The 13,544-nt window shown below is 47.2% G+C and overlaps 1 protein-coding gene across 4 annotated transcripts in view; it reads right to left on the reverse strand.

Moving 5' to 3' along the window:
• Positions 1-13,544, reverse strand: part of DSP (desmoplakin) — a 169,984-nt gene that overhangs the window by 68,736 nt on the left and 87,704 nt on the right. For all 4 annotated transcript variants that reach the window (XM_029590612.1, XM_029590610.1, XM_029590613.1 and 1 more), the window contains exons 12-14: positions 9,551-9,705; positions 7,687-7,813; positions 4,963-5,215 (exon numbers count right to left, since the gene is read on the reverse strand). In XM_029590612.1, coding sequence (XP_029446472.1) covers positions 4,963-5,215; positions 7,687-7,813; positions 9,551-9,705 — 535 coding nt within the window. The remainder of the gene's footprint in view (positions 1-4,962; positions 5,216-7,686; positions 7,814-9,550; positions 9,706-13,544) is intronic.

Genomic DNA, 13,544 nt, shown 5'->3' on the forward strand with positions numbered 1-13,544 from the left:
AGGGGTTAAGCCTACGCTGGGTTACCGGACCAAGGCACACCTCTGAGGGATACTGAAATCACCTCAGGAATTCTCATCTGGGGGAGGGACCCTTAGGTATCACCGCAGGAGAGCGGGGCTCGTCTTAAGGTAAAATTTTGTCTTCTTGCTGTAATTTCCTAACACTGTGCTAGTGTGTGGGATAGTGTCCGCATCTACTAGGAGACGGAGAGATACTGAAAAGCTGAGGTCACTGCCGGGGTATATCTAGGGTGACGTCAGCTTTGAAATCTGACTCCGTCTCCCATCTGCTAGCAGAAGAGCACATAATCCACTGGTCCTGGCTACACGCTAGGAAATATATGCGTGTAAAAATTAGCACATATGCATGTAGATATGCTCATGTATTCTGAATTTTACGAAAGTAGAAAATGGGTACACATTCACTTTTGTGCGCACATATACGTCTTTAAAAAAGAGGTAATCTAGTGGTGTTCCAGGGCAGGGCCTACAAATGTGTAAGTTGCTATTTTAAAAGACACGAGTGAACATATGCTAACTTCCACGTGTATTTTTTTAAACCTGCTAACTATATGGCATAAGTGATATTAAATGTGCTTATTGTATACTATTGACTGGGTAAGAAGTCTGGATAAACTGAGGGGAGTTCAGACTGAAGAACCAAGAGGGTCTTGATGACAGGTCGATACTCTAAGGCCGCGGTAGAAAGAGTGCGGCATTGCCAGGCGCACCCTCGTTCCCCGCACGCACAGTTCTCTTCACCTAGCGCTCGATACTCTCTTCTAATTGCATGCAAATGCATGCCGTGTCTGTGAAGCGTTAGGCGAAGGGTTAGGCCCACGCAACCCATTTTACTGTATAGGCGCTTAATACAGCTCCTATACAGTAACCTGGGTGCGCTGGTACCTGTCATTTCAAATGTCATTTCAACTGGCAATTGAAATGACAGGCACCAGGAAGTGTAAAAAACCAAAAATATGTATAAATACCTGTCACTTTCCAAATCCCCCAGGCGTGTGGTCGGGCGCGCGTTCGAACAAGGCGGTGGTGTGGGCCGGCGGGCGGGTGGGCGCGTGTTGGATCCAGGCCGCGGGCGGGTGGGCGTGCATTCATCCAGGCGGAGGGAGCCGGCGGCGAAAGTGGCCTCCGGCAGCCCCCGCCGGCAGCGAATGAATGCACGCCTGTGCGACCCGAAATTGCACGGGTCGCACAGGCACGCATTCACTCGCTGCCGGCGGGGGGCCGGCAGCGAATGAATGCGCGCCTATGCGACCCGTGCGATTTCGGCGCTCAAGGCAGTCACATGCCGTGACGTCGGGCGTCGTGACGTCACGCCTTGAGCGCCGAAATCGCACGGGTTGCACAGGCGCGCATTCATTCACTGCCGGCGGCCGCTTTCGCCGCCGGCTCCCTCCGCCTGGATGAATGCGCGCCCACCCGCCCGCGGCCTGGATCCAACATGCGCCCACCCGCCTGCCGGCCCACACCACCGCCTTGTTCAAACGCGCGCCCACCCGCCCGCCGGCTCCCGCCGCCCGGATGAACGGACGCCCACCTGCCCGCCGGCCGCCTGAAACCAACGTGCGCCCACTCGCCCCCCCCTGCCGCCGCCGCCTGGATGAACGGGACCCAACGCGCGCCCACCCGCCCGCTGGCCACCTGAAACCAACGCGCGCCCACTCGCCCCCCGCCGCCACCTGGATGAACGGGACCCAACGTGCACCCACTCGCCCCCCGCCTGGATGAACGGGACCCAACGCGCGCCCAGCCGCCCCCCCCTGGATGACTCGGAAAGTGACAGGTATTTATACATATATTTGTTTTTTTACACTTTACGCTGTATCTATATAGATATCTATATATATATAGATCTATCTATCTATCTAGATCTATATATATATATATATATATAGATCTATATATAGATCTATAGCTACATAGCGGAATGTACCATGGACCTCTCTCTCTCGCTCTCTCTCTCTCTATATAGATATATATATATATATATAGAGAGAGAGATATAGAGAGAGAGAGAGAGAGAGAGAGCGCGGTCCATGGTACATTCCGCTATGTAGCTGTTCGAACACCACACTAACACCTAGTAGAGGGTAGGCAGTAAACTAACACGTTAAGGCCGCGGCAAAATAGCGGGTTACTAAGGAGATAATCTGAGCACGCGTCACAGTATCGGAAGGGAATAGCTAATTCCTTCATTAAACAGCTGATTTGTTCATTTACATATCATATACATGCTGGGTGCGGAAAGGGTTATGTGTCTGTTTTAAGAAGCGCTAAGGACGCGTGAAACTGGAGACTGTATCGCTGGATCGCCTTACGCGTCCGAATTGTGCGCCCACAGCGTGTTACCGACGGGAAATCTTCAACTGCACGTTACAGTATCGATCTGTATATGGCATAAGTGATATTAAATGTGCTTATTGTATACTATTGACTGGGTAAGAAGTCTGGATAAACTGAGGGAAGTTCAGACTGAAGAACCAGGAGGGTCTTGATGACCTGGAAAATGACTGGAAAAACTAGTGGAGTAATCGGTAAAACTGGTAATTTCCTTGACACATGCTTGTTTTAAAAATGGCCAACTTATGCATGTAAAGGAAAATTAGTTCTTACCTGCTAATTTTCGTTCCTGTAGTACCACAGATCAGTCCAGACTGCTGGATTTTGCCTCCCTTCCAACAGACGGAGACAGAGAATGTTTTACTGACACTGTTACTTAACCACATGTGCCACTTGCAGTTCCTCAGTATTTAACTGTACCCAAGCAAAATACAAGGCAATCAAAAAATCGTTCCAGAACTTTCAAAACCTTAAAAAAGTTTCTTTCCTTCTTTTTTTTTTTTTTTAAACAAGTCTGAATTCAATATTATAAAAACAGAATGAGCAGATGAATCTCCCTTTTACATATCGGATGAGTTCTGGACTGATCTGTGGTACCACAGGAACGAAAATTAGCAGGTAAAAAACAATTTTCCTTTCCCTGCACAGGGTGGAACTTGGAGAGTCCCACTTGCAGAACACTTTCGCCAAAAGAAGGGGAGCCCATGTCCCCCAAATCCAGCCAATAGTGCCTTGCAAAGGTATGTAGTGACTTCCACGTCACTGCTCTGCAAATCTCCCATGGAGAAACTAGTTGCGCCTCTGCCCACGAGGCTGCCTGAGAATGAGTAGAATGAGTATTCAAGCCCTCAGGAACCGGCCAACCCTTAGTAATATAAGTGGATCCAATAGCTTCCTTAAGCCAACGCACAATAGTGCCTTAGATGCCTTCAAACTTCTGTTCAGCCCACTCCACCGAATAAAAAGATGATCTGATTTTCTGAAGTCATTAGTCACCTTGAGATATCTCAATAGCACTCTCCTGACAACAAACAACTTGAGCTTCCTTGTGAGAGGGGCGGAAAGGTCCATCTTAGGAAAAGCAGGAAGCTCCACTGTCTGATTCACGTGAAATACAGAATTCACCTTAGGTAAAAAAAGAAGGTACTGTCTGCAATGACACCTCCAAATCCTAAATCTGAAGACAAAGCCTGCAACTCAGAAATTCTCCTAGCTGAGCATAGGCCACCAGAAAAACAACCTTAAGAGTCAAGTCCTTAAGATTAGCTCATCTAAGCGGTTCAAAGGGAGCCTCACACAAACCTCTGAGAACCAGATTAAAATTCCAGGATGGACAAACCTTCCATACTGGAGGGCGCAAGTTCTTTGTCCCCCAAAGGAAGCGAACCACATCTAGATGAGCCGATAAAGTAGAGCCCTCTATTTTGCCTCAAAGACAACACAGTGCGGTCACCTGGACCCTAAAGCAAGCTAAGAGACAACCCTTTGAGCAAACCTTCTTGCAGAAAAGACAAGATGTCAGAGACTGAAGATTTGAGAGGCTGAACCACTTTAGAGCAACACCAGGACTCAAAAACCTTCCATACCCGAACGTATAAAAGATTAGTAGATCTTCTCCTGGGCTGTAACAACTTAGCAACGACTGTCTCAGGATAACCCTTACGGCTCAAACGCTGCCTCTCAAAAGCCATGCCACTCGACAAAAGTGATCAGAATGGTCTGACAATATGGGTCCCTGAGGATGCAGGCCCTCTAGGTGACCTAGGCGAATCGGGCCATTAACTGCAAAGTTGATTTGATCCGTGAACCGTGGGTGATGTGGCCACTCCAGAGCCATGAACACCACTTTGCCCTGATGCCTCTCTATGCGACACCTGAGCAGCCTCGTGAAAGGGAGGGATCTGGACCACCAGATTTATACCCCACGGGCGTAAGGATCAAGTGTACTAAAGGGTAACCAACACCCAGCAAGTCAGGGAAGGACCCACCAGGAACCAAAAACCCCCAGGAGGAAGGCTCAAAACCCAAAAATTGCCAGACTGCAGAACTGCAGGTTTTGCACCATCTACCATCTGCTGGAGACAGAGAAATACTGAGGAACTGCAGGCGGCACACATGGTTAAGTAGCAGTGTCAGTAAATCTTTCTCTGTCTCCGTCTGCTGGAAAGGAAGCAAATCCCAGGATCTGGACTGATCTGTGTATGCACAGGGAAATCCTGATTACACACAAGTAAGTCCTACGTTACTTCCATGGATAAAATATACGCGCACATATTTTGAAAATAGGTAGGAAAAGTGCGCACTTTCAATGCACTGAATTACTCATGCATTTGCGTGAAAGCCTACATACACGCGTATGCTGAGGGTTAAAAATACACATATTTTATAAAATGCGCCTATATCATAGGCACGGGTTATAAAATACTATGGTAAAATGACACATGGACGTATTCACGTGGATTTGCCGCCATGCGCATTTGCTGGAAAGTTATCTTTCCAAAGTGCATTTACATGTGTAAAATCCAAGTTTTAAGTGCATAAATCCTTTTGAAACTTAACCCCACAACCTTTAGAACAGATCTTTATAGAAAAGTGACAACAGACCTTGGCTTCCATTTTGAACAACTTGTGAAGTCTCCTGATTGGTTGTTGAACTGCCTTGATTTCTCTGGTATACAGGGAGTTGCACCACTAAGGTCTGGTAGTGCTTCTGGGCATCAGTGAACTGAGTCTGCATTTTCCGTTTGTCCTCGTCGCCAAATAGCTCTGAACCCTGACTATTCTTCAGGAACTCTTGGTAATGGATTTCCAAATCGGTTACTACTTTCTGGTAATCCTCATACTTCATTGTTTTCAGCTGAAATCAGAACATAAACACTTAAGACTCCAATGTATTAAGCAGCAAACAGCAGCAAGTTCCGTGCCACAGCCAAAGATTCACTCAGAAACAAAGACTGGAGTTAACAGAAGAAACTAATGGAATATTATTATGTGTACAAGAGGAGGTCCATATTTAGAAGCAGTAAGCCAGATAATTCAGACATTATCCAGCTAAATAAATATTTGGGCACTTATTCAGCAAAAAATCCAGCTAAAATTTGGCCAGATAAATCAGGGACACTCCAGGAGCATAACTGGGAGGAGCTGAGTTATCCAGCTAGCAGGCCAATACTATAAAATACGCTCAGCTGAGCACACTGTTTAACACGCTGTTGAACGCGCGTTTTGGACAAGCGCCCACAACCCTTTATACAATAATGGGTTTAACGCATCCATAACGCGTGTCCAAACCCCCCCCCACCCGAAACTAATAGCGCTCATCACAAGCAAATGCATGTTGATGAGGCTATTAGTAATTCATCCCAGATACCAAAAAAAAATGTGCACCGGATCTGCGCATTTTATGCTCAGAAAAGTGTACAGAAAAGCAGAAAATACTGGTTTTCTGTACATCCTCTGACTTAGTATCCTAGCGGTATTAAGCTGGAGGAACCAAAAAGGTTAAAAATAAAATAAAATATAAAAATAAAAATGTGCTGGCGGGGCAGGTTGGAAAAACAGACGCTCAACTTAATGAGCATCCATTTTCCTAGCCCGTGACTTTCAGCGGGTTCGGAAAATGGACGCTCGTAAAATTGAGCGCCTGTTTTCTGAACCCGCTAACAACCACCTCTCCTGGATTTCCGCTGCTAAGGAGGCGCTAGGAACATGCTATTATCCCTAGCGCCTCCTTTTTAGTGCGACCCCTCATTTAAATACAGGATCGCGTGCCCAGAAGAGGTGGCTGAGCACACGTTAGGAAAGCAGGCGCTCAACACTGAGTGCCCGTTTTCCCGCAAAGCTTACAGTATCGGCCTGTAAGTCTGATTCTCCTGTAGATATGTCCTAAAGTTAACCAGATAAACTTCTCCAGCTAACTTTAGGATCGTTGGATATATTCAGTGGCACAGCCGCACCACTGAATATATAGCCTAAATTAGCCGGATAAATGTATCTGGCTAACTTGCCGAGCCATATAGTATCTGAATATGGATCTTGAGTATTTTTTACAGCAGACATAGAAACAAAAAAAAAACATTCAGAAAATATTTTTGTGGGTGATACACATCTCTCCACCTTCCAAAAAAGGTTTTGGAAAATATAAATGTAATAATGTAAAATAAAAATATAATAAAAAATTTCTAAAAATGCATTGTATTATATAGCATTTATTTCTCATGTGCTTTTATCAAATAATATGACCTGTCTGATTTTAAAAAAAAAAAAGAGAGCAGGATGAGGCAAGATGATAACACAGGGTATGTAAACAATTTACACTTAGCACTGGGCATGTTTCATAAAGGAGAATTTCACACTACAAATGGCATGGACCAATGGCATAATGTGAGCAAATTTTAGTTTAAAAACAAACAGAATCCAAAGGACTTGCAGGGTGGTTGTGGAAAGATTGATGAAGAATGCTCTGGCTCTACAGACATGTACTTTATGCAGACGGTGGCATTAAATTATACAGAAACAGATCAAAAAAGGATTTCACACACATACATAGGCCATGATTATTAATAGGAACGATACCCCTCAGATCCAGGATTTTTTTTTTTTACTGATTAATAATGGCTGAATTAGGGGCTCTCATTCTCGCCTTGGGCCACTCCCTCCTTCAGCAGGATGCCAGCTGCTGTGAAGTATCTTGTCCAGTACTCAAAGTGATCCTCAACGTTTCAACAAAAAGTACACTGCCAGCTTCATTTAACTTTCGCATCAATTGAGTTTTATACCAGTTCAGGAATGAAAAAGGAACAGCTGACAATTAGAACTCATTAGTGGGGAGAGCCAGACGTAGCCCATGCTGTGTACGGACTCAGCTGGTTTAAACCTCTGGCAATCCTTGGTGTCGTGCAACATGTCAAGTGTTGCTAGGGCAACTCGTATTGGCACTACTGAAGTCGATGGCTACCCTGGCGCACCTCCATTGCGAGTCCAGGCATACCCACAAAAGCACTGCAGGCTGCCAGAAGTTTAGAACAGCCAGCACTGTGTGTGACGGCAGTGAGATGGGGTGGGGTTGGGGGTGAGGGATTAGTTTTATGGGTCTGCGGTTCACAAAGGAGGATCTTCTAAAGCCAATTAAGCAGCAGGGTCCTGAAATGCATTTACGTGGAGAATTCTTCTCATTAGCAACTACACTACTGCTTTTTTTTCCCCATGCTGGACTCAAAACGGGAATGCGTTGCATCTCTCCTCCCACAGACAGGGGAAATGTTAGGCCTCTTGCACAAGTGTTAACGAAAAGAGGGGTAACAAATTCTGACTACGAAGGCTGCATACCTTAGCTAGAGTCATTGCTCTGATTTTCTCAATGTCGATCATGCAGTAATGCCAAGACACCAGACTCTTCATGTTGATATACAGCTGGTTCCAGAAGGACAAAATTGCTTCGTAGTACTGCTCAATCCTGCAAAAGGTTGAAGCTATTATACTCTATGCTGCGTGGGAACTGCTGTGTATTTATCAAACTCCTTAACTCCAACACCAAACCATTCTGCTGGGTGCTGCGGCCAAGACCAGTTGTCCAGTCAAACATCGATCGGCACCACAAGAATGCTCAAATCTATTACACATCAAGAAAGAAAACGGAAAGCACAGGCATTTCAGCCACTGCATCTTCATCAGATCAGGCAACCCATTAGTTGAATTTACTTTTGGATGATTACTGAGCAACCTTCTCATTGAGAGCAGAGAATGACTCCATTAGCAGAACAATCATGGCTTCAAGGAGAGACAGAACGCAAGAGAGCCCGTTGGAGAGAGAGAGAGAGTCACAGAAGGTTCAGATTTTGAAGGGTTTAGGTTCATAACTCTGGAAATTTGGTACCTATATTGGTTCCTTTGAAAACTAAGACTAAGAAGTTGATATTCAAAAGGATTTGTCTGGCTAGGTCCCAAACTTAGCCAGGCAAATCTGGCATTTAAATTATCCCTTCCCCCTACAGTCCAGCCACGTTTTAACCAGACAAGTCATTACCCAGCTAAACCATAGCCAAATTTAAAAAAAAAAAAAAAAAAAGGCATTCTGGAGGAGAGCAATTATTTGGCTAACTTAGGGGGTCAGTCTCTAATGCTATTGCATGTGAAAAGGGACGTTTCACGCGTGCAATAGCTAGCTCGGGGCGGAGTCAGCCCCAGAAGAGGAGGCGTTGGGGCGGCACTGGGGCCGACACTGCGGACACATCGCTGGCGGCGAAAGATAAGATTCCTTATCGCTGCAAGTTTCATGCACAATAACTACACCTTTTATGGTGTAGTTATTCGGCGCGGAGGTGCGATCGCTGCCGGCTATCGCAGGACTGCCCCCCACCCCCATTACCGCCGGATTCAGAATTCAGGCCTTAATCGGATACCGCTATATATTGGCTAAGCTAAACTCTACGGCTGCCTCAGAGCAGTTGAAAAGTGATCTGGCTGCATGTGGCCAGCCGGATAACTTGCTAATTAAATGGCTGTATTCAAAATATATTCACAATTCAGCCAGTTAAGTGGCTGCAAAATGAAACAAATGGAGGCCTGCATTTCAAATCCTTCAGCAGCCCCCTACCCCAGAAAACACTTAAAAGTGCAGGCTTAGCGCCTGATTCTCCACCCCTCCACATCCCCGCTGCCCACCAAATAAAAACATACAGCAGCTGCTGGTGCCCCAAAGCCAACCCCTCCCTCTTTCCCTGGGGGTTTTTCTTTTAGACTGGCTTCCTGAATATTGGCCTCCAAAAAAGCAGGGTTAAAAAAAACTAAGTTAGGCACTTGGCACTGATTTCCAGTATCAGGCACCCAAGCCTAAATGCTTCAGAGGTCTGGACTGGGGTGCCTCAGTTTTCGGTGCCTACATTTAGGTGAATTATCAGCTGAGATTGGAGGTGTCTATATTCAGTTGAAAATCTACCTAAATTTTAGGGGCCTAAAATTTAGGCTGGGAGCATTTTTGTGAAAATTGAGGCCAGAACACTTCATTAATGTTATCAGTCAGTCACCCCATGGCTTTCTAAGCTTTGCTTCATTTCATTTGCCAGTCTAGTGCCAGTCGAGCACTTCTGAGGGCTTAAAGCCGTCGGCGCACAGAGTTCAGAAAAGATATTTGAGCCAAATAAGGTAATTGGAGCTGTAAGATGCGCAGAAAATCTAATTTACTGTGACCTACTTGGTAGACAGATCCACTGCTAAGGGATTTGGAGGAGGTATTATCAGACCAACTGAGGGCACCAACATGTCCAGTCCTCCGGGGCCGGTCACATGCCATTTGCTGCGTTCTGTGTTGTTCTTTAAGATGCACTCATCTCCCTTGTGCACGACTTTCTGTAATGGAGAGACATTTTTTTTGGATGAGGCATTAAGAAATTTCACCTAAATGTCTTCTGTTCAAAACAAAAGAGAGCTTAGCAGCCTAACACATTATTTACCTCTGTTGCTGACTGTGCCCTGGTGAGTTATAAATACAGAAAACACACTCAAGTAACTCAACATACAACAAAATATTACCCTCTGAAAAATAAATACCACATGAGTCTACAGCATCTTTCATTACCAAATCTCCCTTCTTCACAAGTGACCAAGGGCCAGATTTCAGATCAGGAAAAAGTAGAGCAAAAAATCCAGTTTTCTTGCACCATTTTAAAATAGTTCTTTAGTCCGAGGATTTAACTTCGTACTACACTTCAGGAAGGAAAAAAAAAACAATCCACTGAATAAAAAAATGGAAGCAAGCAAAAGTACTTGCACGCAAACTGCTGTGGGACTTTTGTCCAAAAATGGCAAATTTTAAAATCATGTAAGCTGAGGCGCTAGCTTTTACTTGCTTGGGTTATTCCACCCCCCTGTGGAATGTTTTCATTTCCAGAAGAAAAGTTTTGGCTAAAAGATGTTCCATTTCAAACCTGTGCATGACCACTGACCTGTGAACTTCTTGCACTTTTGTTTTTTGGCCTTGGACGGGATACTTACCCTAAATCGAGCAAATGCTCAGTGTCAGGAAGTGGGTGGAAAGTAAGATAAATGTAACAAGCAGCTGAGGTGAGTAAAAGTGAGGAATGATGGACAGAACAACTGAGGAGACAGTTCAGTACTAGTCATAAGAACATACGAACTGCCATACTGGGTCCATCCAGCCTAGAACCCTGTTTTCAACTGTGGCCAAACTAGGTCAGAAGTACCTGGCAAGATCCCAAAGGGTAGATATATTTCATACCGCTTACACCTAGGGACAAACATTGGCTTTCCCCAAGTCTATCTCATTAATAAATGTTCAAAGATTTGTCTAAATCTTTTTTAAACCTAGCTATGTTGATTGCCTTTACCATATCTTCTGGCAATGAATTCAGAGCTTAATTCTGCGCTGAGTGAAAAAATAGTTTCTCTGATTTGTTTTAAATGTGCTATGTAGTAACTTCATGGAGTGTCCCTTTGTCTTTTTATTTTTTGAAAGAGTAAACAACCGACTTGCATTTACTTATTGTAATCCACTCATGATTTTATAGACTTCTATTATATCTCTCCTCAGCAGTCTCTTCTCCAAGCTGATGAGCCCTAACCTCTTTAACCTTTCCTCATAGGGGAGCAGGTCTATTCCCTTTATCATTTTGGTCACCCTTCTCTGTACCCATTATATCTATTTTAAGAAATTGTGACCAGAATTGCACATAGTACTCTAAGGGGGTTATTTTTCAAAGCGTTATCGCATGCATTAGGGCCTTTTCACATGCAATATAATGCAAATTAGCTGGAGGGGAGGAGTCTGTCACGGCACCGCTGCCAGCGATAATGTTAGGAACATTCTCGCCGGCAGTAGCGTGGCGAATAGCACCACCTTTTACAGTGGTGCTGTCCAAAGCGCAGCAGGCCGTCCTCTGCGAAGTTGAGCAAGTCCGCAAACCACGGTCGTCGCGGCCACTCTGGGGCTACCAGGATGATGGGCCCCAGATTTTTCTCTATTCTTCGTAGCACCTTGCCACTAGAGGTAAAGGGCGGGAATACGTAGAGGAGGAGATGACCCGGCCAGGGGAGGACCAGTGCGTCTACGCCCTCCGCCCCATGTTCCCGCCTGCGACTGAAGAATCGTGGCGCCTTGGCATTCTGAGGCGTCGCCATGAGGTCCAGGCAGGGTGTCCCCCAGCGACTGATGAGGAGCTGCATCGCCTCAGAGAGAGACCACTCCCCAGGATCCAGAGTCTGTCGGCTCAAGTAGTCCGCCTGAATGTTGTCTATGCCTGCGAAGTGGGAAGCTGCCAGGCGTGTGAGGAACCGCTCTGCCTAAGCCATCGGGCGGGCTGCTTCGAGAGCCACATGTCGGCTCCTTGTTCCGCCTTGGCGGTTGATGTAGGCTACAGTGGTCGCGTTGTCCGACAGGATCCGCACTGCTTGATTTCTCACGAGAGGCAGGAAATGAATAAGCGCCAAACGCACCGCCCTCGTTTCCAGACGATTGATTGGCCAGATGGCTTGCGCCTTTGTCCAATGCCCCTGGGCAGAGCTCCATTGACACACTGCTCCCCAACCCGTCAGGCTGGCATCGGTGGTGACCACCACCCAATCCAGCATTTCGAGCGAGGTGCCTTGTGTGAGATGCAGTGGATCCAACCACCAAAGGAGGCTGGATCTGGCAATCGAGGGGAGAGGGAAGACGAGCTGGTAGTCCTGCGATACCAGTTTCCAGCGCGAGAGTAGTGCTGCTTGTAAGGGACGCAGCTGCGCGAATGCCCATGGAACGATGGTGGAGGCCATGGATCCCAGGATCTGCAGATAATCCCAAGAGATGGGCTCCAGAAGCGCGGCAAAGCATTGGATCTGGTCTCGGAGAGATTGCGCCTTGTCCGGGCATAGGAAACCTTGCCCTGAACTGTGTCGAAGCGCGCGCCCAAGAAATCCAAATGCTGCGAAGGCCTAAGACTGCTCTTGGCGAAGTTCACCACCCAGCCGAAAGATTGAAGGAGTTGAACGACCCAAGAGACTGCCCACTGTCCCTGGGAGAAGGTCTTCGCCCGGATGAGCCAATCGTCCAGGTAGGGATGGACTAGGATTCCCTCCCGTCGGAGAGCCGCTGCCTCTACAATCATGATCCTTGTGAACGTCCACGGTGCGGTCACCAATCCGAAGGGGAGAGCCTGAAATTGAACAGGCTGGTTGAGAATCTTGAAACGCAGAAATCTCTGATGAGCCTTGCGGATTGGAATGTGGAGATAGGCCTCTGTCAGGTCCAGAGAGGCGAGGAACTCTCCCTGATGTATCGCCGCGATCACGGAGCACAGGGTCTCCATTCGGAAGCGAAGGACCCGGAGGGACTTGTTGACCTCCTTGAGATCCAAGATTGGGCGGAAGGCTCCGTCCTTTTTGGGTACGATGAAGTAGATTGAATAATGGCCCGAACCTACCTCTCCGGAGGGGATGGGTGAGATGGCCCCGAGATCCAGGAGCCTGTCGAGGGTTTGTTGCACAACTTGTCGCTTGTGACTAGGACCGCACGGTGAGAATAGAAATCTGTCCCTTGGGGTGCAAGCAAACTCCAATGCATAACCGTTCCTTAGGATGTCTAGGACCCACTGGTCCGAGGTGATTTGAACCCACTCCTCATAGAAGAGGGATAGTCGTCCTCCGATCCGGGGGGGGGGGGGGGGGTTCGAGGAGTGGGTGAGCCTGGCATCATTGGGGAGATTTGGAGGAAACCCCTTGCAGAGCCCCCTCCCTGGGTGGTCTGCGTCCACGAAAGGAACGGGGCCACGACTGTGTTCTGGTGGATGGAGCCCGGGGCACCGTCTGCCAGGGTCCATGATGGCGGCGTTGAGCACGGGGCCGACTCCGGAAAGAAGTGAACGATCGATTAGGCCGCTGGCAGTCCTCAGGCAGACGATGGAATGCATTTTCCCCCAAAGACTTAATGATCTGGTCAAGGTCGTCTCCGAAGAGAAACTTGCCCTTGAAAGGAAGAGATCACAGGCTGGATTTGGAAGAGGAATCTGCCGACTAGTTGCGAAGCCAGAGGAGGTGCCTTGCCGAGACCACAGAGACCATGGACCATGCTAAGACCCGGAGCAGATTGTACAGAGCATTCGCTCCGTAGGCTATGACGCCCTCCAGGCGGTCCGCTTGGACTGCATCCTCCGGCGGTAGTTCCTGGGAGGTGAGAAGTTGTTGGACCCAACGGA

This window comes from Rhinatrema bivittatum, chromosome 2 (assembly GCF_901001135.1).
Source record: "Rhinatrema bivittatum chromosome 2, aRhiBiv1.1, whole genome shotgun sequence".
Classification (NCBI taxonomy): domain Eukaryota; kingdom Metazoa; phylum Chordata; class Amphibia; order Gymnophiona; family Rhinatrematidae; genus Rhinatrema; species Rhinatrema bivittatum.